General features: G+C 41.3%; 1 protein-coding gene across 3 annotated transcripts in view; it reads left to right on the top strand.

The window, feature by feature from the left end:
- VWA3A (von Willebrand factor A domain containing 3A) overlaps positions 1 to 25,054 on the top strand; it is a 2,208,650-nt gene that overhangs the window by 657,736 nt on the left and 1,525,860 nt on the right. For all 3 annotated transcript variants that reach the window (XM_044089639.1, XM_044089638.1, XM_044089640.1), the window contains one exon: positions 22,118 to 22,226. In XM_044089639.1, the coding sequence (XP_043945574.1) occupies positions 22,118 to 22,226 (109 nt within the window). The remainder of the gene's footprint in view (positions 1 to 22,117; positions 22,227 to 25,054) is intronic.

The raw sequence follows: 25,054 nt of genomic DNA, 5'->3' as shown, positions 1-25,054 counted from the left end.
GCAAAAGCCGTACTTCGAAGAGAACTTAAAATGCATCAAAGGGGTCTAATTGTTGGAGGGTATAAGTCAGGAGAAGGGTACAAAAAAAATTCCACAGCATTGGCTATACTATGGAACACAGTAAAGACAGTTATCTAAACGTGGAGAAAATATGGAACAACACTGACATGGCAAAGAACTGGACATCCCTCCAGAATTGATGAGAGAACAAGATAAAAACTGGTCAGGAAGGACCTATAGCAACACTGAAGAAGCTGCAGGAATTTCTGGCCAGTACTGGTTGTGTATTACATGTGACACCAACCTCCAGTATTCTCCATATGTCTGGACTGTGGGGTAGGGTTCAAAGATGGAAGCCTTTTCTTACACAGAAAAACATCCAGGCCCGGCTAAAATTTGCAAAACAATACATCAACTGTCCTAAAAGCATGTGGGAAAACATGTTATGGTCTGATAAGGCCAAGGGTGAACTTTTTGGCCACAATTCTAAAAGGTACATTTGGTGCAAAAACAAGACAGATGGAACATTATGGTGAGTACTTAAATTCTTTATCTGATGTTGCCTGAGTATGCACAAACACCAAAATGAAACATCTCCCCAGTGACCCCTTTCGCAGTCTGCCCTACTATGCACAAGCACCAGAATGAAACATTTCCATCAACAACCCCTTCAGCAGCCCTTCCAAGTATGCACAAGAACATGAAACACTGGCCCCAATGACCCCCTTCATTAGTATATCCGAGTATACACAAGCTCTAAAATCAAACATTTGCCACGTGACCTCTGCAGTATTATGTGCAAATACCACTTCTCACCAAATCACACAAGTACACAACAACATCCAAGAAACGAGAGATGTGAAGTTGTTCATTCTCACTGTTTATTCATCACTGATGGGTTTGGAGCCAATCCTCGGCTCCGACACGGCCGACTAGCATGCTCAAAGTTCTCCAGTAGTTCGAGACCCCACCCCCTATCCCATGATGCACTGCTGGAATTACCTCAGATCTAGTTTGCCGTGGCACGGATCTTTTGGTTTCCAGCTTGGCTCGAGACTTTATCGGGAGTTTTTCAATTTTCAGCAAGTTATATTTTCACTTTTTTATATACTTTTGTTCTATTCATAGTAGCAGATATACTAGTTAGTAAATAGTACTTTTTTTCTGTGTTTTTACCCCTTTCCTTAGTATTTCTATCTTACCTTCGGCCTTTTTGGCCTTAGGATTAGTGATTAATCAGTGATCCCCTTTGGGACTATTGTTTTGGATATCTAATTACTGTTTGTAGTTATTAGTTGTTAGTGCCCCTTTTTGGGCTGTGTGTATGTTTGTGTGAGTTACTTAGTTTAAAATAGCTCTTAATCAGTGTGCTTGAGTTGTGTAATGTCTGAAGATGAGGATAAGCATCCAAGGTCTGGGTTTAAAAAGTGCCCAGACTCCCTACAGAAAATGTCAGTCACAGATGCCCATGTGCATTGTGTTTACTGCTTGGGTGAGGTCCATCTGCAAGAGTCTTGCAGCATATGTCATTCCTTTTCTACAAGAGTGTTAGCTGAAAGGAAGAGGAAATTGATGGATAGGGGTATCATTAAACACCCCTTTTCTGAGGCATTGTCTGACCAGGATGGAGCCAGTAAATCATCCAAATCTTCTAAGTCTTCCACTGATTCTAGATCCAAGAAAGGAAAGAGGTCAGAAATTGCGGTGACTTTGGCTCCACTGCCCTTGGAGCTGACAGTCTGCTCTTTTCAGAACTGGGACAATGCCTTGGAACCATTTACCGAAAAACCTCCTTCCATATTACTCCAGTCGGCTCCATCTGTCCACTCTTCCAGGTCCTCTGTCAGCTTATCTGATCTGGATATGAATTGGCTGATTCAGAAACTCTTGAAGGCACCAGGCCCAGTTAAATTGCTGTTGGCTCAGACACAACCGTTACAGCCGAAGACCACTACCCTTGAATTGTCTGCTCCTCCTCCGAGCCATATTGGACCTTCGGAGCCGGAGGAGGCCAACCTGATGATCGTGGATCCCTTGGAGCTGACACCTGCTCCAGTGTCATCAGCTCCATCTGCTCTGACGTTCTCGCCGCCGAACGGGGACTCTAGGAGCCGACACTCTTTGGTCGGGTCCGGGGAGGATAGCCGCACTGACTTGTCAGTGCCGACTCTTCCTCTCTGGGCCTCGGCTCCTACCTCGGACTCGGAGCCCATGGCTTCGGTGCGGGAGGAGATCGCAGCTCCATCGGAGCCATCGACTCCTTCTCATTGGAGCCGAGGTGCTTTCGATGCCATGAGGCGAGTGTTGTCTCCCAAGACTTCCTCATCTAAAGGTCTGGCCTCTTCTTCCCTTAAAGTGTCTGTGTCTGTTTCTGTTTCCTCTGGTCCTCCCCAAGCGTAGACACCCAGAGCCTCAGGTAGCCCCACAGGGTGCTCCCTACTCTTCTGAGACCTCTCCAGAAGTTCCCAGGAAGAGATTATGCAAGAGGAGGCATTTGGACTCCCCCCAGGAGTCTATCACATCGGACGCCGACCTGGATGAATCAGAAGGATCCCGCTCTGAGGACATCTCCTTTGCGGAGATTCTTGAAATCCTTAGGCAGAGGGGTGATTGGCAGTCCAAGAGCCTTACTGAGGATGAGTCGGTTCTCCTGAAGGCATTTGGGTCTCATCCTTCCACCTCTTGGGTATCTCTGCCCTGCGATGAGCTTATGGATCTGGTATCTGGTAGGGTGTGGGAGTCTCCAGAATCTATGGAACCTGTTCCTCGGAGGTCTAATAACTTTATTTTAGCCCCTGTGGATAAGTCCTTTTTGAACAAGGGAGTCCCTGTTGATGCCATGGTGGTGGTGGCAGCCACCAAAAAGGAAATGTCTGAGACTTCCTCATCTATCCATCCTCCTAATAGAGAATCTAGGATCATGGATAGATATGGGAATCGCATGTTCAGTTCAGTGACTTTCTCACTCAGATCACTGAACTACTTGACACATTTTACCAGACTGCAGAGAGATCTCCTTAAGGAGTTGGAAGATTACTCTTCAGGGTGCTGTAGCTTCAAGTGTATCTGATAAGATTGCCACTCAGCTCTCTACCCTCAATTCGATAGTCAACTCCTCCATGTGTCTCGTATCATACACAGCTGATGGTTCAAGTAGAGCCGCAGGTACAGGAATCACTCTCTGTAGGCATGCCTGGATACAGAACCCTTCAAGTCTTCTTTTACTAATACCCCATTTGACGGCTCATCCTTGTTTGGGCCAAAGGTGAAGGAGACTTTTACCAGGTGTGAGCAAGAAGGAAAGACTCTGTTTGCCATCAGAGTCCGTTTTTCCACCCCCCACTCAACCCTTTCCCAAAGGTCAGAGGGGGAGGAAAGATGTGGTTCCGGAAAGCCCAAGGAGCCTTTCAAGACACACATGGAGGGCCCTCCTCCAGAGGCAGAGGATGGGGTTTCAATGGAAGACGCTGCCCTCATGGCAGAGGGGGGTCCGCAACACCAGGGTGACAGAGATCACTTCTCTGGTCAGTCCTACCAGTGCTCCTGAAGGGAGGCCCGGCTGTCCTACTCTGGAGGCAGTCAGGGATTGCTTATCTTTGTACCCCAAAGCCTGGCTAAATATAACAAATGACAGTTGGGTACAAAGTATCGTTTCCAGAGGGTATTTCATACCATTCTCCACCCAGCCTCTTCCCGTCAAAAAAAACCCAGACGTTCCACCCAGTCATTTGGGACAAGCAACAATAGAGGCACGCCGATTGCTAGAAAAGAGTCATCCAGCCAGTCCCAGCAGACCAGACAGAATTCAGAACTTACTCAAGGTTCTTTTTGGTTCCAAAGAAAACAGGGGACTAGAGACCCATTTTGGATCTCAGCAGACTCAACCAATTTGTGAGAAAAGAGAAGTTCCGAATGGTCACGCTACAGTCCATACTCCCCTTGTTGGGCAAGGGCAATTGGATGTGCTCGATCGATCTCAAGGATGCATGCTACCACATAAAGATGGCCAGACCATCCAGAGATCACCTGCATTTCTGGCTGGGAGCCAATCATTATCAATTCTGAGCTCTGCCCTTTGGTCTCACTACAGCCCCCAGAGTGTTCACCAAGTACATGGCAATAGTCATGGTTCACCTGAGGCATCTAGGATTCTAGGTGTTTCCGTATCTAGACGATTGGCTCCTTATCTCCACCACTAGGCATCAACTTCTTCAAGCGAGAAAGGCTACTCTGACACTCTGTGATCAGCTAGGCATTACAGTCAACTTCGAAAAGTCTGCTTTGTTGCCGTCACAGCATATCATTTTTACAAGAACAGAACTAGACACGTCAACCACCACTCTCCGCCTTCCGCCAGAAAGAATCTCTATTCTTCGCCAACACATCATGTCCCTAATATCAAAGAACAGAGTACCAGCAACAGAGGTATTGAAAGTTCTAGGATTGATGGCGGCGGCTATTTTAGCAATCCCCTTAGCAAGGATGCATATGATAATCCTTCAATGGCTTCTGTTTACGCAATGGTCTTACCAAGAACTTCCATCGAGTCACATGATCCTGATAACAAATTCCTGCAAGAAGGATCTTCAGTGGTGGTTGACGTCTCTTCATGTCACAATAGGACGCCCTTTCATGCTTCCCCCTCCTGTTGCCACTGTGACCATGGACGCTTCCCTGATAGAGTGGAGGGGGGGCTATTTCAGGGAAAGACTGCCCAGGGCACATGGACAGATCAAGAATCACATCTGCATATCAATGTCCTAGAGATGAAAGCAGTACTTCTAGCGTTGCAATACTTTCAGGACTCTCTTCCTCTAGGGACAATTACAATACAGACAGACAGTCAGCATGTCAGTGGTCTGGTATCTGAACAAACAAGGTGGGACCAAGTCTTATCCCCTTTGCCAAGAAGCCCTCAGAGTATGGCAGTGGGCAGTGTCGTCCCAGAGCTTTCTGTTGGCAATGCACATCCCAGGCAAATCCAACTTAATAGCAGACAGACTGAGCAGAGCAATCTTGTTGCCCCACAAATGGTCACTCAAGCAAGAGATTGCGGACAGAATCTTCCTCAAATAGGGCCAGCCTTCCTGCAACCTCTTCACCAGTCACATCAACAACAAATGCAGAAGTTATTTTTCCCTAATTCCCATGCTAGGTCACTCCCCGAGGGATGCTCTTGTCCACGATTGGCCCCCGGGTCTCATCTATGCATTTTCACCAATTCTCCTGATTCCCAAATTCTTACAGAAAGCAAAGTCACTGGGATGGACAATCATACTCATAGCCCCTCATTGGCCTCGGCAGATTTGGTTCCCATCTCTTTATCATCATATTCTGGAAGATCCATGGATCCTGGACCCAGTTCCGGACTTGCTGACACATCCGTCAGGAGATTTTCACCCATCATTGCAGACACTGAAGCTAACTGCTTGGCTGCTCCAATTCCCTGCATAGCCAGGCTCTATAATCTTTCTCATGACACTAGTCAGATTTTGTTGGCTTCCCACAAACCTTCCACCAGAAAATTGTATCGTACTAAGTGGAAGAGATTTTCCATTTGGGCTTCTTCCCACATTGTCTTCTATCTTACAAATCTTGACAGAAATCTTCAACAAAGGAGCAGTGGCAGCTATGGTATGAGTACAGTTAGCTGCTATATCTAATTTCCATCTAGGAATTGATGGTTTGAATATTATGGCTCACCAATTTTCTAAGGCTTTTCTAAAAAGTTCCTTTCAAATAAGGCCTCCAGTGAAGACACCTTATTCCCCCTGGAATTTGAATTTTATGTTATCTCATCTCATTCTTCCTCCTTTTGAGCCTGCATCATCTTGTGAACTAAAATTCTAGTTATGGAAAACTATCTTCTTAGTAGCCATCACTTCAGCCCGTAGAGTGTCAGAGCTCCAAGCCCTTTCCATCAAGCCCCCTTACATGGTCTTCCATACTGACAGAGTATCTCTCAGAACTAATCCATCCTTTCTACCCAAAGTATGTTCTGAGGTTAACATTAATCAAGTCATTGAGTTACCTGTTTTCTTTCCTAATTATACCAACAAATTGGAATATATGTTGCATAAACTCGATGTTAATAGACAACTTAGATTTTATTTGGACAGAACCAAAGACATTAGGAAATCGGATCAACTCTTGTGTCTTTTTCTGAGACCAGGAAAGGTAAACCAGTTGCTAAAACAACCCTGTCTTAAGTGGCTGTCAGATTGCATCACCTATACATATGCTTCTCATAATATGCCATTGTCTAGTAAGGTAAAGGCTCATTCAACCAGAGCAGTTTCTACCTAGTCAGCCTTTCAAGCCAAATTGCCTTTGGATAACATCTGTGCAGCAGCCACCTGGTCTAAACCTCACACTTTTACAACTCATTACAAAGTGGGTAAGGCCTCCAGGGTCAGGGCTTCATTTGGCTCTACGATTCTGAAGAGTGTACTTCCGTGAGCCACCCAAGATCAGGGTGCTAGGGACGCTACCCATCAGTGATGAATGAACGGCGAGATTGAGCAACTTCACATAAAGAAGTTATGTACTCACCATAACATTCCATGTGAGTTCTTCCATCTTGCCTTCATTCTCACGTCCCTCCCTCCTTCCCCCACCTGGCTGACAGTTGACCTGGAGGCTGTCTTCATCCTGGTTTTTCAATCTGTATTCTTCCTAGGCAGAATAATTATTGTACTATTATATGGTACGCAGCAAACAAGATCTGAGGTAATTCAAGCAGTGCATCATGGGATAAGGGGTGGGGTCTCGAGCTACTGGAAAACTTTGAGCTTGCTAGTCGGCCGTGTCGGAGCCGAGGATTGGCTCTGAACCCATCACTGATGAATGAAGGAGAGATGGAACAACTGGCATGGAATGTTATGGTGAGTACATAACTTCTTTTTATTTCTAAATGTTATGGCCCATGAAGGGCTAAGGTTATTATAAACACTAAACAAGGCAGGTAATTCTGAGTACCAAACAATACATTTAGCTAGGCATAAAATGACCCACAAGGGCAGTTAGCTTAGTACTAACCCATGAACCCATGAAACTATGACTGTTAGCAGAAAAAAAGAAATAAAAGAAAAAGGAATTATAGTGTAATTTTGGAGTGTACCTAGTCTACAGCTGAGGACATTAAAACTTACCATGTGAGGATTTTAGGTGATCAGAAGTTATAACTTTAACTGCATTTTGTCAAGTATGCCCTGCATGCTTCCTGTCCCAAATTTATTTTCATGACCCAATCCTAGACCATACACAGAAAGCATACTCTCCAAATGAGATCACCTTCCAAAAGAACACAGACAGGTCAAAAGAATCCCTTAAATCAAGGCCAGCTGAGGGTGATTTAATATCCATTGCAGAGATGCAGGATGACATTTTATACTCAGTTGCTTTTGTGCTTTAATATCATTCCCACTTATTCATTAATTCTTGCATTTATGGCAGGGGAAACAATGTTCATCACAAATTCATCATGATTATTTGGCAGATCCTATGAAAAAAATCATTATAACTTTCTTTAAGCTACATTATCTTCAGACTGAAAGTGTTGCAAATCTGTAATATTAATAGATTAAATATTTGCTTATATTTAATCCATAATTTGTATACATCCTGTAAAATTCTATAGCAACATGTGGTTTTGAGATACAATTTGGTGAAGCAGAGTTAATTTACTTCCTCCTAATCTATTTAATTGGCTTGTCATAATAAGCTGCATGTATTGGACAGATTTCACCTGTACATCATAGTTTCAGTGGTGAAACCTATTTTGCTCTGGGGTAAGGTGCAGCACTCTACAAACAGAACAAATTATTGGATTTTCTGTGCCCAAAACATGAAACATTAATGTAGAAAAGTAGGTGCAGTGCGTAGGAAACAAATAACCGAATAAGAAAAAACGTCAGCAAAAATGAGGGAGACTTACAAGTACCACGTTCTACATATCAGCATTCGCTTTTATTGTTAAAGTTCATAGGTTCATAGATTAGTACTAAGCTAACTGCCCTTGCGAGCCATTTTAAGCTTAGCCAATTATCCCTTGTGAGACTCAAACCTGCACCTTGTGTTTGTAAGGCAAACACCTTAACCATTAGGCCACCAGTTGCCCAGTTACACAAGCATACCAGTCGCTTTCTCTAACTGTAACACAGTGAAATTATTGGGTTCTACTCCAGACCATGCCGAAAACCTTGCAAACGTAAAGCAATACATCTGCGAGCCTGCCGCGACTCTACAAGTCAGTGGAAGTGGCATGAGAAGCGGGAGAGGTGCAACCTGGCCAGTTAGCTGCTGGTTAGCGTTGCTCATCTTCCCATTTGCATAAGCAAGGAATGTTTTTTAAAGCAAAACAAAAAGTATAAAAGACAGACAGCAACATCAGTAAATAAAGCAAAATCAGCTGTGCACAGCAATACAGTCTTGTACATATTTCACCTGAACACCCCCCTCTGGAAGTCACTGCATCACTTGTGAAACAGGACTGAGGTCAGACACGCAAATACCACATCAGGTGCCAAATATCAGGAAGCTACATGATAACCTCTATGTTCCTGTTTAAGAACTTCTCGGATGGAAAATGCAATACAAGCAAAGGAATCCAAAGAATCCGAATGATCATCCACCAAGAAATATCTAATGAACAACTGGTTCTAAAAAACAAGCACACATCTTCTGTAAATGGCATATTAAACCATATCGGGAATATCAATTATTTAAACATTCAAATACATGACAACAAAGTTAATAAAAGTCTGCCTAGTGTCTACAACCTCATGATAAAAACTTTTACCAAAGTTCCTCACGTGTTCAGTATCTGCAGGCATCACTAAGATAAAGCTTTTTGTAGACAAGCCAGTGCAAGGACAATCAGCATCAAAGGGACACCTACATACAGCAGCGAGTATTGAATACAATTACCCCCCCCCCCACACACACACACACACAGAGTTACTGTTTTAGTTGAGTTTGGAGCGCCTTCTGTGTGGAGTCTGCATGTCCTCCCCACAGTCAAGTGGCATTCGAAAGACATGCGTGAATGGGCGTCGGGCTGGCACCTTGGCACCGTAACAATCTACTGCCAATCATTAGTGGACTGGAGTTCCACTGTGGCGACCCCTAACCGTGAAAAGCTGAAAGAAGAACATCTCAGAAATAAATTAGGTTAAATGAACTTATTCACATGACACCAGGCTTTACTCTGCTGTTACTGTGTCTTACTGCCCGACACCTTAAAATACCCACGCGTTAAACGTATGAGAAAAAAAAAATTCCCAGTGTGGAAATTAGCAACTTTGCAAAAATCTTGCATTTTGACCTTTTCAAAACAAACATCACAACGCTTAGAAAAATTATTTTCAAACACGACGAAAGTTACACTTAAACAAATCAGATTTAATTAAAACAAATCAAAACCTTTAATCTGAGAGTTTGATGGATGGCTGCAGCTAGCTGGCCCTTCCACTACTGCTCTTCCATTTCCATTCTTCCCATCCAGACAAAAGATGGGAGGATTTAAACTTCAGTAGTCTAAGAAAACAACAGAGTACACTGGAAACGACAGCTTACCTGAAGGGAAAAAATAGCAGTTCTTTGGGCAGTCAAACTGGGAACTCCTTGTAGCAACTGCGGTGTGCCTCAGTGACTATCTCTGGTGATCCGTGAGTGCCCAAATAAAATAGAGGGATCCAGTAGCAGGTAAAATCTACAAATATTAGCAAAAAGAAAAGAAATACCTGCTGCTGGACCCTGTATTTATTTGGGGAATACAAAAGGAAATTAGGTTGGGGGTGGACCTGTTACGCAAGTGGTGGCTTGGATTGCAATAATCCGATTGGCTGCCCCCACTTGCTTTATCAAGAACCTTTAAACCGGAATTTGTGCTAAAATTTTAATGTGAACTTAATGTAAAAACTATATAAGGTAAATTACAAGTTCAGTTACGATTTCAGTGCGTTTTACATTAAGCTCAACTACAAATCTTCACTACAGTTTCTCGCGCTTGTGGAAGGCACTCGGGGGTAACAGCTTGCAATTAGTATCTTCTCATGGCGCGCTCGATGGTAAGCACAGAGGTGTCATGAGAAGATACTCTGGCGCGAATAGATGTGCAGGAGTGACTAGAAATTTACATATTTACTGTTATTTTTGGGATACAGCAGAACATGATGCATATATCCTGTACAATGTGAATTGCTGGGGATGTCCATCTTTAGACTGCTTATCTGTAACGTAATTCATTTCTATGAATTGTATATCTGTCTGGTTCATAATCCCACATACTACGAGCACATACAAGCTGTGAGGCTACACACAATGTTTAGGAATTTAGTGGTTTATTTGAACTGCACATTTTATAAAATAAGGGCTTTATGCAGTGTAAATAACTCTGGTCAAAAATCACAGTTGAATGATCTATAACATATCAGAATAAGTCCAGGCCATCTTCATGAAGCAGGCTGCCAGATGGCCAGGAACTGATTAGAGGTCCAAGCATTGGAGGAGGAAGTGAGAGATGATGAGTCTGTGTAGCTGATGATAGACTGCCTTTCATTAAGGAAAGAGGCTGATCTTTTCCACTGCAATTGTGATACCTACTGGAACTTATACTTGGCACTGCTGAACCACACTCAAATAGTGATCTGGGCCGAATCTAAAAATGGTCCAGTGGGATCAACATTCTAACTCTGTTTACCAAATGAAATAAAATAAAATACACTTTCATTGCATGTATATGGAAACAAATGTTCAGAAGGAAATACATAACGGGCCCTTGTTTCAGAAGGTAAACATGTCCGCCACCAAGGAATAAAGTTATCTCATTTATATATATATATATTTATTCTCTAATATATTGCCTGAGGCCTTTGTAAATTTTGTATATAGTTTACCATATTTCGTTTTTCAAATTGTAAATGTAAGTTCAAAATGTTTTCTTTTTCTCTTTATTGGAAAACAGTAAAAAATCTTTGAGCAAAAAAAGGAATAAAGTTATTGGTTGCTTTAATATTGGCAACCTTCTAGGCTCAGTTGTTCTCCCGTAAGGATAACAGAAGGACATTATCAATGACAGAGATGAGGAAGGGCAGATTGCTGTCAGGCATTGGGCCAAAACAAAAATCATCATAAAGCTAACAGATTAAAACATATTTAAAACATACTTTGTCTAGAGTTTAAGGATGAAAGGCAAATCTCAACAAATAAATATAACCTTTTTGTAAAGATCATCTTGTTAAGCATTTTCCTAATAAAGTGGTGTAGAATTCCACATGGTAGGACCAGGTATTGACAGTGCCCTTGAGCCAGTTGAAACTAAACAGACCTTGGAAAATTAGCTGTCTTTGTCAACAGCTTTTTGGTTCCTAGGGCAGTGTTAACAGCTACTCTGGTATTTTATTTAGGCATGTCCAAGTTGATGAAGGGCATTATATGTCAACAGTAATATCTTGAAAATGATTTAAATTGAAGTAGCATGAAGTATATATATTTGAGGATGGGTAAAGTGAGCATGACCTGTATTCCCAGTCAGTATGGCAGAATAATGTGAATCAGATTAACTTGATTAAGATTAATTGCATGCTGTGTTAGATATGTGGAGTTATAGTAGTCAGCTTTTGAGGAGAACAGTGCACAAATCACTGTCACATGTTCTCATGGTAAAGTTTTTCATCCTGAAGATGGTCATTAGCCCTAAGTCTGAAGTACTCTAGCAGGTTAGCCCAAGGATATAAAGGATAGCAGCTAACAAGCTTCATCCTGTATTCATTAGTTAGATTCCATCACTTTGTCTGCATACTGTGCAAATCTGAGCAAATTGTTTCACTATACATATCTCTCTCAAATTGTCCTGAAAAGAGACATTTGTGTATAGTGGGTGGGACTGTAAAGAGTTGGCAGACTTTAAAGACTCTCTGCAGACTACTCTGTCAGAGATGCTGGGTGAGCAAATAAGTGTAACTAAGGAAATTATTTTTTGAGGTATGAGAGAATTGTAATTACCCAGACATAGTAAGGCCTTGTTGCATCTAATCATGGGTGACAAAAAAGTAATTACTAGAAAATGGAAATCAAAGTCTAAACCAACTGTACTAGTAGTAGTGATTATAGTAACAAAGATAAAACAACTAGAATTTTTATCTTTAGAAAAGGGTAGGAGAAAATAACAGAACAAAAATGGGAATTGGAACAATACATGCAGAGGAGGAATTAGGTTTGTAATGTCTGATTGACAATGACTGGATAGATTATAAGTGATATAACATTTGCAACTAAAATTATGTTGATATGGTTTGTGATGTATAATGTTTGCAAGTAAAATTATGCAAATATGGTTTGTTTTCATTTATATAAATGTATGATTGCCTATGTTGTACATGATAATTTAATAAAGATGTTTCTTGTTTAAAAAAAATCAGAATAAAAATATAACATCGTAGTTGTTTTTACATGATGTGAAGTTGTTAATCTCGCAGATTATTCTCACTGATGGGTTGGAGCCAATCTTCGGCTCCGACACGGCCGATAACAAGCTCAAGGTTTGCCAGTAGCTCGAGACCAGCCCCTTATCCCACCATGCACTGCTAGAATTACCTCAGATCTAGTTTGCCACGGCAAGAGAGATCTCGGTGATCCAGATAGCTCAGACCATTTTAGAAACAGAATTAACAGCAAGTTTTTAAAAAGTTTTTCAAAAGTTTTCCTTTTTGATATATTTATGTAGTGTCTGTTAGTTCCATTATTTTTAGATAGTTTTGACAGTTTAGATAGTTTAAATTGTTTTAAATTAGGGACTTGTTTTTTTTTTTAGTTTGTATGGGCCTTTAGCCCCTTTTCCTACTATTAATCCATTTAGTAGTTAGGTTTTTTTCTGTGGGACTCTTAGTCCCATATTTGTATTATATTTTTATTTATATATATTACTGTTGTAGATAGTGCCCAGGTTGGGCTTAGTTGTTTGTGAATCTATTTACTGTTTTCTCTCAGTATATCAGAGGATAGGGAGAAATCCCATCCCAAATCGGGTTTTAAAAAATGCCCAGATTGTGGGCAGAAACTGTCCATCACTGACGGACATATTCAATATGTCTACTGCTTGGGGGGCCAAGCACCTCCAAGACACCTGTAGCATTTGTCACTCCTTCTCTTCAAGAGTCCTCTTGGAGAGGAGGAGGAAACTTATAGACAGAGGATTGCTACAGCAATCTTTTTCAGAGGTTTTGAATAGCCATGAAGGTGCTAATACGTCTTCCAAATCTTCAAAATCCAAGTCTTCAGATAAGGTATCCAAAAAGGCTAAAATTTCAGAAGGAGGGGTCATAAGTTCCACAGTCATCAGAGCCGAGCGTACCTTTGATTCAGAGCCAGCTCTCAGTATTGGAGCCGGTCTTCAAAGTTCCTTCTTCACCTCTTCTCCAGTCAGCACCTTCAGTGCATTCAGCTAAGTCTTCAGTCAGCCTTTCAGATTTGGATATGTATCGGCTAGTGCAGAAGCTTTTACAGGCACCAGGACTTGCCAAATTGTTGTCGGCCCCGACCAGCTTGTCAGTGCTGAAGACCATGGAACCAAACTTGTCTACTTCTCCTCCGAGCCATACTGGACTCTCGGAGCCGAGGGAAGTCGAAAGGATGGTGGTCGGACCCTTGGAGCTGATATCTGCTCCGGGGTTATCGGCTCCATCTACTTGGATGTCCTCGGCGCTGACTGAGGGCTCTAGGAGCCGACGCTGTCCAGTCGGGTCCGAGGAGGATAGTCGCACCAACTTGTCGATGCCGACTCTCCCTCTCGGGGCTTCGGCTCGGATGAGCTCGGCTCCTACCTCAGGCTCGGAGCCCAGGGTTTTGGTGCGGGAGGATCATACAGTACTCTCAGGTCCGTCCACTCTTCCTCGTCGGAGCCATGGTTCTTTCAGTGCTATGATGAGAGTTTTGTCTCCAAAGACAACATCAGCATCAGTTCAGCTTTCCCTCTCCCCTCAAGCTCCTGTGTCTACTTTTGCATCTACCAACCCCTCTAAGCGTAGAGACCCTGAGCCTCAAGTACCCCTACAGGGTGTCCCCTGCTCTTCTGAGACCTCTCCAGACCCCCACTGAGGAGGTGTCCAGAAAGAGACTGTGCAAAAGGAGGCACTTAGACTCCCCACAGGAGTCTTTGACATCTGACACGGACTTAAATGAGTCAGAAGGCTCCCCTCGGTCCCCCTCTGAGGATATCTCTTTTGCAGAGATACTAGAGATCCTTAGTCAAAGGGGCGACTGGCAGCCCAAGACCCGTACTGAGGATGAGTCTGTGCTCTTGTAAGCTTTTGGGTCTCAACCTTCCACTTCTTGGGTGTCTCCGCCTTATGACGAGCTCATGGATCTGATCTCTCGTAAGGCGTGGGAGTCACCGGAGGCCATGGAACCTGTCCCTCGTAGACCCAATAAATTCATATCTGCCCCAGTCGATAAACTTTTTTTGACAAAAGGAGTGCCTGTGGATGCCATGGTGGTGGCTGCAGCCACCAAAAAGGAAGTATCCGAGACATCCTCTTCTATCCATCCCCCTAACAGAGATTCTAGGGTTCTGGATAGATATGGGAAGTGCATGTTTAGTTCAGCGACTTTTTCTCTGCGATCACTGAACTACTTGACCAATTTTACAAGACTACAGAGAGATCTTCTGAAAGAGCTAGGAGATACTCTCTAGGGTACAGTAGCTGCAGGAGTGGCCGACAAAGTCAAAGCCTAGCTTGCTACCCTTAACTCAGAAGTGAACTCGTCCATGCGTCTCATATCCTATGCAGCTGATGGTTCAAGTAGAACCGCTAGTTCAGGCATTGCTCTTTGCAGACAAGCCTGGATGCATCTCTGTTCCTTTGCAAAAACTTTCTAGTCTTCTTTTATTACTACCCCATTTGATGGCTCATCACTGTTTGGGCCCAAAGTAAAGGAAACTTTAACCAGGTGTGAACAGGATGGCAAGACTTTATCTGCCGTTGGGGTCCACTTTTCCACTCCTACTTGGCCCTACACCAAGGGCCCTGGGGGGGAGATGTGGTTCATAAAAACTCAAGCAGCCTTTCATGACACATGTGGTGAAACCTCCTCTAGAGGCAGAGGAGGGGGTTATAATGGAAGACGCCACCCCCGTGGCCGAGGGGGTCCACAGCAACAGGGTGACAGGGGTCAGTTCTCCGGTCAGTCCTACCAGCGCTCCTGAAAGGGGGCCTGACTGTTCGGCTCTGGAGGCAGTCGGGGGTCGCTTGTCTTTGTACCCAGAAGCCTGGATAAACATAACATCGGATTCTTGGCTACAAAGCATCATTTCCAGAGGATATTTCATACCGTTCTTTACCCCTCCCATTCCTATCAAAAAAATCCCAGATGTTCCACCCAATCTCAGGGAACAAGCAATCATAGAGGTCCACAGATTGTTAGAAAAAAAGTCTCATCCAACCATTCCCAGCAGACCAAGTTGGATTCAGAACTTACTCAAGATTCTTTTTGGTACCAAAGAAAACAGGGAACTGGAGACCTATCTTGGACCTCAACAGACTCAACAAGTTCGTAAAGAAAGAGAAGTTCCGAATGGTCACGCTTCAGTCCTTTCTTCCCTTTTTAGGGAAAGGCGATTGGATGTGCTCCATAGATCTCAAGGACGCTTACTATCACATAAAGATGGACAGATGCTCCAGAGATCATCTGCGCTTCCAGTTGGGAGCCAATCATTACCAGTTTCGAGCTCTGCCCTTTGGTCTCACTTCAGCCCCCAGAGTGTTCACCAAATGCATGGCAGTGGTCACAGCTCACCTGAGGCGTCTAGGATTCCAGGTGTTTCCATACTTAGACGATTGGCTCCTCACCGCTACCACCAGGCATCAATTGACTCAGGCAACACAATACACTCTGACACTCTGCCATCAATTAGGCATTATGATCAACTTCAAAAAGTCTGCCTTATCGCCATCTCAACATACCGTTTTTCTAGGAGCAGAGTTAGATACCTCAACCACCACTCTACGTCTCCCTATCGAAAGAGTCTCTCTTCTTCGCCAAAATGTCAGCTCACTGGTGTCAAAGAACAAAGCTACAGCAGCGGAGGTATTGAAAGTACTAGGTTTGATGGCAGCAGCAATCCTGGCTATACCACTCGCAAGGATGCATATGCGAATCCTTCAATGGCTTCTCTTCACTCAGTGGTCTTACCAGAAACTACCAGTGCACCACGATTCTTATCATGGATTCTTGCAGGAGAGACCTTTGGTGGTGGTTGACATCTCTTCATGTTACAGTAGGGAGACCCTTGGTTCTCCCCCCCAGTAGCCACTGTGACCATGGACGCTTCCCTAATAGGGTGGGGGGGGGGGCATTTTCATGGAAAGCCTGCCCATGGCACATGGACAGATCAAGAATCACATCTGCACATCAGTGTTCTAGAGCGGAGAGCGGTACTTCTGGTGTTGCAGTATTTTCAGGACTCTCTCCCTCTAGGGACTATTGCAATTCAGACCGACAACATGTCAGTAGTCTGGTACTTGAACAAGCAGGGCGGAACCAAGTCTTACCCCCTTTGTCGAGAAGCCCTCAGGGTTTGGCAATGGGCTGTGTCATCCCAGCATTTTCTGTTAGCAACACACATCCCGGGGAAATCCAACATCATAGCGGCCAAGCTAAGCAGGGCAATATTACTCCCTCACGAGTGGTCTCTCAATCAACAGGTTGCGGAGTTGATTTTCCGCACATGGGGCCAGCCTTGCTGTGACCTTTTTGCCAGCCACATCAGCTCAAAATGCAGAAGCTACTTTGCCCTGATACCACCTCCCAGTCATCCCTCGAGAGATGAACTTTTACACTATTGGCCCCCGGGTCTCCTTTATGCATTTCCACCCTTCCCATTAATACCCAGATTTCTACAGAAAGCCAAATCGCTGGGAAGGAAGGTTATACTCATAGCCCCTTACTGGCCTCAACAGCTTTGGTTTCCATTTCTCCACCATCATCTGTTGGAGGATCCATGGATCCTGGACCCTGTTCCGTACCTTCGGACGCACCCGTCAGGGGACCTTCATCCTTCTCTACAGTCCCTGAAACTGACTGCTTGGCTAATCCACTTCCCCTAATTGCCAGGCTTCATTCAATTTCAGAAGATACAAGACAGATTCTCTTGTCCTCTCACAAGCCATCTACCAGGAAATTATATGGCAGCAAATGGAAAAGGTTCTCAATCTGGGCCAATGTGCAGAACATTGACCCCTTTCAAGCTCCGCTATCTTCAATTTTAGAATTTTTGACAAACATTTTTAAGGAAGGGGCAGCAGATGCTACAGTTCGAGTTCAGTTAACTCCTATCTCAAATTTTCACCTTGATCTTGATGGTTTAAATATTATGAGCCATAAATTATCCAGAACCTTCCTTAAAGGCGTTCTTCATATGAGACCTCCGATCAAGATTCCCTTTTCTCCCTGGAATTTAAACCTTATGCTGTCTCAACTTATTCTTCCTCCCTTTGAACCAGCTTTTTCTTGTGCTTTAAAATTCTTATCGTGGAAAACGATTTTTCTTGTGGCCATTACGTCTGCCCGCAGAGTGTCAGAACTTCAAGCATTATCCGTCAGACCACCCTACATGATCTTCCATGCTGATAGAGTATCTCTCAGAACGAACCCCTCATTTTTATCTAAAGCCTGTTCTGAGTCAAACATCAATCAGGTCATTGAACTACCAATGTTCTTCCCCAACCACTCTAACAACTTAGAATATATGCTGCACAAGCTTGATGTTCACAGACGGCTCAGATTTTATCTTGACAGAACTAAGGATATTAGGAAATCATATCAACTTTTTGTAGCCTTCTCAGAAGCAAGAAAAGGCAATCGAGTGGCTAAAACAACCTTATCTAAATGCTTATCTGATTGTATATCCTTTGTTTATGAAAATGTGAACATGCCTTTAACGCACAAACCAAAAGCTCATTCTACCAGAGCTGTCTCTACCTCTTCTGCTTTTCAAGCTAAATTGCCCCTTGATGATATTTGCGCTGCAGCCACTTGGTTCTAACCCTCATACTTTTATCTCACATTACAAAGTAGATAAGGCTTCTAGGGACAGGTCTTCCTTTGGTTCTACAGTACTGAAGAACGTACTCCCATGAGCCACTCAGGGTTGAGGGTGCTAGGGATGCTACCTATCAGTGAGAATAATCGGCAAGATTAACAACTTTACATATAGAAGTTATGTACTTACATTAACGTTCCATGTGAGTTGTTTATCTCGCCTTTATTCTCACGTCCCTCCCTCCTTCCCCCTCCTGGCTGACTGTTGACTTAGAGGCTAGTGCCATCCTGGTTATTCAATATTTCCCTTTCCCTTTGGGTACTCTTCTTCGTAGATATATATAAGAGAGTATGTATGGGTTTTATATATATGTATAGACTATTATTCACAGCAAACAAGATCTGAGGTAATTCTAGCAGTGCATGGTGGGATAAGGGGCTGGTCTCGAGCTACTGGCAAACCTTGAACTTGCTATCAGCCATGTCGGAGCCGAGGATTGGCTCCAGCCCATCAGTGAGAATAAAGGCGAGATAAACAACTCACATGGAACGTTATGGTAAGTACATAACTTCTATTTTCAGTGTTTGTATATTTTGCCTGTATTTTTTAGATAGTGTATTTTAACCATGAGCTTAATAACAGGATTTGAATCTGGCACTCAAGTTTAAAATACAAACTAAATGAAAATTAAGTTCCTGATGCCATGATAATACCAAATAAAAGAGGTGACCCAATTTCATTGCCCCATTAAAGGTCTGTGGAGCCATTACTCACGTAGCTTGTGTTCTGACAAAACACATACTTGTATTTTGTTGACGAGAGTAGCCCTACAATGCAGAACACATTTTCAAAATCTACCTGGGTTACAAATGCATGACAGGTTACACACCAAGTTAAAGAATTTGCAAGATGCAATAATTGTAATATACACAGCTGGAATATATACAAAGCATAAACATTTTAAAACTCAAGGGTAACAAATAACATTTTTGCATTGTCAGTCCATAAATGTACACAAAACAAAACATTAATCTTTAATATAGTCATAAACATTAATTCAGTAAATTACTACAACATTATGCCCTATACAAGTGGATAAGGTCCAATTAACTGAACTATTTTTAGGAAAAGTAACTTTAAGAAAAAGTGAAAAAAAAATAACAGTTGAAAGCTAAATTTGATCAGACAGTACTAGAAGGGGTTTAGCAAATATTGTACTAAGTGAAAACTGAAGTTAAAATAATATTGAAGACAAATTGGCAGAAAAGTGAAATAAAGTTGAAAATGGTAGTAAGCACTGGGTGATGTGATAAATGGAGGGGGGGGGGCTATATGTTTTCACAGGAAAGGAAGAGTGAATGTGTGATGTGTATTTTTTTAATATAACTGTATTGGTGATGTATTCATGTATTATTTACTTGCATTTGTTTAATGGGAAAGTCAGACTGGGTTGGAAACCTCTTTTCAGTAAAGGCCTTAGAAGAAGAGCTACGTAAAAGTAACAATCAGTATACAATATAGAGTGGAACAAATATACATACAAATGTACCATGTACAGCTGAGCACATATACATATAAGATAGATAGCCATAATCAAACATTGCATAATACTTAATCATAGGGTAAGGGACACGATGGAATATTGCACAATAGTGACATTATAGTAATAATTACAGGAGATATGAATCAGCATGTAATATGATATATATTTAATACAAATGCTCTTAAATCGGGTGATGAACTCTGTTCATTAGTTAGTAAGATAGTCATATTACATGTGTGTGTGTGTGTGTGTGTGTGTGTGTGTGTGTGTGTGTGTGTGTATATGCATGACTTAACAGTGATAGCGGTGCCTAAATTCTTGACAGATTCAAACTTCTGTGACTTAGGAGCAAGAGTCCTCAGTTAAATGGAAAAGAGTGGAAAGGTCAGAAAGTGAAAATATTCATGGCAAGAGACTGAAGATTTCATGGTAGACTGAGGAAAGCAAAGCATTTTGTTCTGTCAACAACTTCTGTTTTCATCTAAATAGTACAGCAGAAAACATCTCATAACAGAACTTGTAACACTGCTTTTTATCCATGCAACACATACGTAATCTACTACATTAATACTCTATTCACTGTAAATCCTTTAAGTTGTTGCAGAAATCAATGGCAAGCCCACAAAACCATGCATCCTTGGAATGCTCTTCCAGTAAAGGCAGTGAGGCAAAAACAGTGCTAGATTTTAAACTGGGTATAGTCAACTGCTAAAGAGATGGCTGAATGGAGTAAGAATAAGGATGTGTAGTTTTACTGTATAAAGGGAAGATAAGAGACTAGACTGCATGTGATTCTCATCAGCTGGAAATGCTGTTTTTTTATACAGTTTTATGTTTGATGCCAAAGGATGGCAGAGTGTGTGGTCATTGTCATCCACAGTAAAATCTTATCTGGTACGGTTCTCCACAAGTCACTAAACTGATTAACTATCATTCTAATGTATTTGTCTAAATTAAAAAATATAATAAATTAAGGTCATAGTATGGCAGAGTACATTACCAGTTGTTGTCAAGATTGCCAGCATTATTCATTCACTGTTGTGTAATTACCCACTTATCAGTTCAGGGTCACTTGAGAACAGAAACCTCTCCCAGTAGTCTGTAGGGGTAAGGCAGGGAAGCTAAGTCTGGATAAAATACTGATGTATTGCAAGAGGCATGAGCGTGCGCATATATATGTACACACACACACACACACACACACACACACACACACACACACACACACACACACACCCCTACAGCCAGATTAGAAGATCATTTCACCTACAACATGTCCTTGTATATGGGAAAAAAGCTGAAGCACCCTAAGTAAAAACCAACTCGGACATGAGAAGGAAAAGATGACTATGCAGAAGACACCCCCAGCCAAATACCATACTGACTAAAGCACAGTGAAGCACCAATTCTAACCATAGCACCACTGTGTTGTCACAAATTTAAGAGTGTTTGCCTCTAAAACGTAGTTTTGGGAAACTGCATCCTAAGGCTTTTCTAAACAAAAACCTAAGAAAATGATGTTCAAGGTGCTGATTAGAGAGAATTTGGTTTGCCAGTATTGCCTCATAGTCATAGAAGAGATAATGTCTTGAAAAACAGTCTTTCAGGTCTGTTCTATATATTTATATAATATATAAAGATGCACACACACACACAAACACACACACGCATATACACACACACACACATATGTATATATATATATATATATATATATATATATAAAAATATATATGCACACACACACAAATGTGTGTGTGTGTGTGTATATATATATATATATATATATATATATATATATATATATATATATATATATATATATATATATATATATATATATATATATATATATATATATATATATAGATATATATATATATATAGATATATATATATATGCACACACACACACACACACACACACACACACACACACACACACACACACACACACACACTTATATGTGTGTGATGTGGGTTTCATTTTGCTCCAGTACTTAATTTTAATAAAATCTCAATTTGGTGCATTTTATTAGGATTTGAAAAAGGATTTACTGGGATAGTGAACTCAAATGATCAACGGGACCAAAAAGCCATTTTAAGTACTTAATTTTAATAAAAATCTCTAAATTTGATGCATTTTGTTAGGATTCGAAAAAGGATTTGCTGGGGTAGTGAACTCTAATGATCAACGGGACCAAAAGGCCATTTTATATTTCCTGGTTGAATCTACCCTTTCTGTATTTTACAAACTCTACAATTATTCACCCCTTAGGGAACATAATGATGTGAGAGTTTCAGCCAAAATATAATTGCATTCTTTCAGTGAATAATGTTTCTAAAGCCTACACAGCTATACTGTTTGTATATGCAACAGCATATATAATATATACATACATATGTGTAGATAATATATGTAATATTATCATACCTTCAACTTGAGGTTAATATGCCGTAACAGTTTTAGCTCAACTCAATATTTGCAGTTGTCATGTGCAAGCAACATTGTAACAGTTTACCTGTCTTCTCAGCCTTGATCAGACTCCCGAGATTTTATCAGACTACATTGAACAGTGCCTGCTTGGAAGGAGCATCCCACTCCACATGGTCACATATGACTGCAGCAATCATCTAACACATGTAAGTGATTTCACACAGATTCATGATGAACTTAAACAGAATTTTCATTTTCTTGAATACATGTCTCTCAATTCCTTACCAAAGCTGCAAAAGTAGTATTTTGGGAAGTATAAGAAAAAGCACATAGTCTTGTCAATAAACTCTAACAATTGGAAAAGAGAAAGCTGTATTGCTGTATCTCATTAGTAACACACTGAGATGAACATGTAACTAAACAGAATGTTTTTAAATTTTAAGTCCCCATTTGAATTTAAGTACATTTAAATATTAACGACAAAATAATGCATTTCCCACATACAGAGGATGGACCTGTTTTTAAGTGAATCTGTTATAGCTTCTTTCTTTGGCTTCCTCCCCTATCTGAAATTAAACAAGAATATATAGAAAACTCCCCAGACTTGTTAAATTTTTTCAGAATGAATACTATCCCTACCCAGCATCATGACTTGCATATGCTGTGGTCCTTTTTATGGGGATATCAAAGCTATTTTCTTGTCTTTATCTCCTGCTCAACAGGACCCAAAACATACAGATACTACAAGGCATTAAGCATGTAGATGTTACTGTCATTTGAACAGGTTGTCAGTGTAGGCTAGCAACTAGCTTTATGTCTCAGAACTTCAATTGAGCCTTTAACAGGTGGCCTTACCTTTAGGGAATGACAAACTTTTCCCTGAAGTTTAATATTTTACATGTTGCTTTGACTGATTTCTGCCAGACCCTTAAATGGGTACTTTTTGTCATCTAACAACCTGCAAGTTCTGTGTCCCGTTATGCTCAGAAAATCATTCAAAATTTATTTGCTTTTGTTCCCACCACTGCTGTCTGTCATTATCTGCATCACAAACCCCTTCTTAATCATCTGCTCCACTTTCTTCAACACCTGTCTGACTTGTGTCTTTTGACCAGGGCTCCACAAGTGGGGAATCTATAGTGTAAGAAGCTGGAAGTAGTGTGCAGAGAGAACAGGGTGTTGGCAGCATGGCATCATCCTGATAACTTGGGAGGGTTTTTATGAATGTCTTTCCCACTATCCTGCTCATTTCACACTCTGCATTACATTTGTGTATGTCTCTGGACCCAAGTTCTTGGTTTCCACTAGAATTGCTGGTCCTTGGCCTCAAACTCAGTCCCTCAGGGTAGGTGAACTGACAAAAATGTCATTACCTTATTCTACCTAGTAGATTCCTCAGCAATCAGGTTTGCTAACCATACCTGAGTCACATGCATCTAGCCCTCTGTAACATAAATCCAGCTAGAAGGCTTACCTGGACGAAAGTGCTTAAGTGTGATAAAATAAACCAGTGTGGAGATAATTGGCTCCTGGCTCCTGACTCCTGTTTTGATTTTGTGTTCTTCAAGTTCTTGGTGACAGTAATTTCCATGGCTATAGGAGGAGTTGGTTGAGCAGATAATCCTTCACACTTGGAATACAAGGACCTGGCTTCTTCTATTGGTAATCTTACTTTATTGAGTCAATGTAGCAAACAACAGTTGAGAACTTGATATTAATGTTGGCTGTAATATTTATCAAGGATTCATTGAAAGAACTCAATATTCTCTTTTTTTTTCTGAGATTACACTGGCTCAAAGGCAGCAGGTTTACCATGCCAACAGTACAAACGAGGGGAGTGTTAATGCACATGCCTGGGCATTCAGTGGAACTGCAAGGAATGAAGGGTTGTTTCAGGGTGAATTTGTTTCACTTTGTGAGTGGCCGGACAATGGCAATGAGTGGCGTTTTGGAACTGAAGTCCATAGTGATAATTTCAGAATAGTCATTTGACAGTTGAAACTGTTGCAGGATTTAACACTCAAATACAGGAAACTACAAATGGAAAACAGTTATTTTCTTTAATGTTTACTGGTCGAGTGCATTCCTAAGTGTTTATGTACATGGAAATTCCCTACATGACTGGTGAAGGATTCAGAGTTATGCTGTGAGTTATTGGGGGTTATTTAACAAACTTGGTTGTGAACTGTTACAGGTACTTATCAGAGAAGTGATAGGAAAATGACTGAATTATACGAGACTATTTCCAGACTTGATAATAGCATTCAAGTTGAAATGTTTGTCAGTAAGAAAGATGAGTATAGGTCTGTATTTGTTTGAGTGGACAAGATTATATCTGATTTAAGGTACAAGAAATCTAAGAAGTTATTGAAGGATAAGACTGATTATGAAGTAAGTAGAGCATATCTTGCTCCCCCCCAGTTTTAATACCTATCCAGTAATACATTTAATTCTTTGTCTAATTGGGTGAATGACAAGAATGAAACAGGCAGTAATCTCAATAGGGGAATGATTCTTAACCCTGCAGGACAGCCAGAGTCAGCAATCAAGGTAGACCCTTTAGAATTCCCACCCCTAAGGACATCTGAGAGGCTGAGAAGTCAGAGAATGTGGACCACAGATCCACACACCGAAACAACCAAATATCACCAAGATTATATACATACCAGAGGGACAGGTGGAAGGGCAGTTATCGATGGTACCATTAATAGGAGTTTGTAATATTATTTCCAACAATTGTGGTGACTTTAAAATTTACAACTATAGCAAGACACATGTTACTAGTTTGTGGGCTGATTAGCTTGAAAAAGGCCTGACTTTTGTTCTGGCTAGAAACGCCAGAATTGATGATTTTCTTTTTTTTCAAAACAGGTTTATTGTTTTAACATACAAGAGAAATATCATAACAATTTTACACAAGTAATTAAAAATAGATATGATTATAACATTCAACAAAACAACTAAAGTATTTACAAAGACATCCACTACAATCAGATCAATTAATTAAACTAAAATACCATGCTATTGAAATTAG

This window comes from Protopterus annectens, chromosome 12.part0 (assembly GCF_019279795.1).
Source record: "Protopterus annectens isolate FY-2018-M chromosome 12.part0, PAN1.0, whole genome shotgun sequence".
Lineage (NCBI taxonomy): Eukaryota > Metazoa > Chordata > Ceratodontiformes > Protopteridae > Protopterus > Protopterus annectens.
Note: the sequence above shows the minus strand (reverse complement) of the source record. Positions and strands in the feature narration are given on the sequence as shown.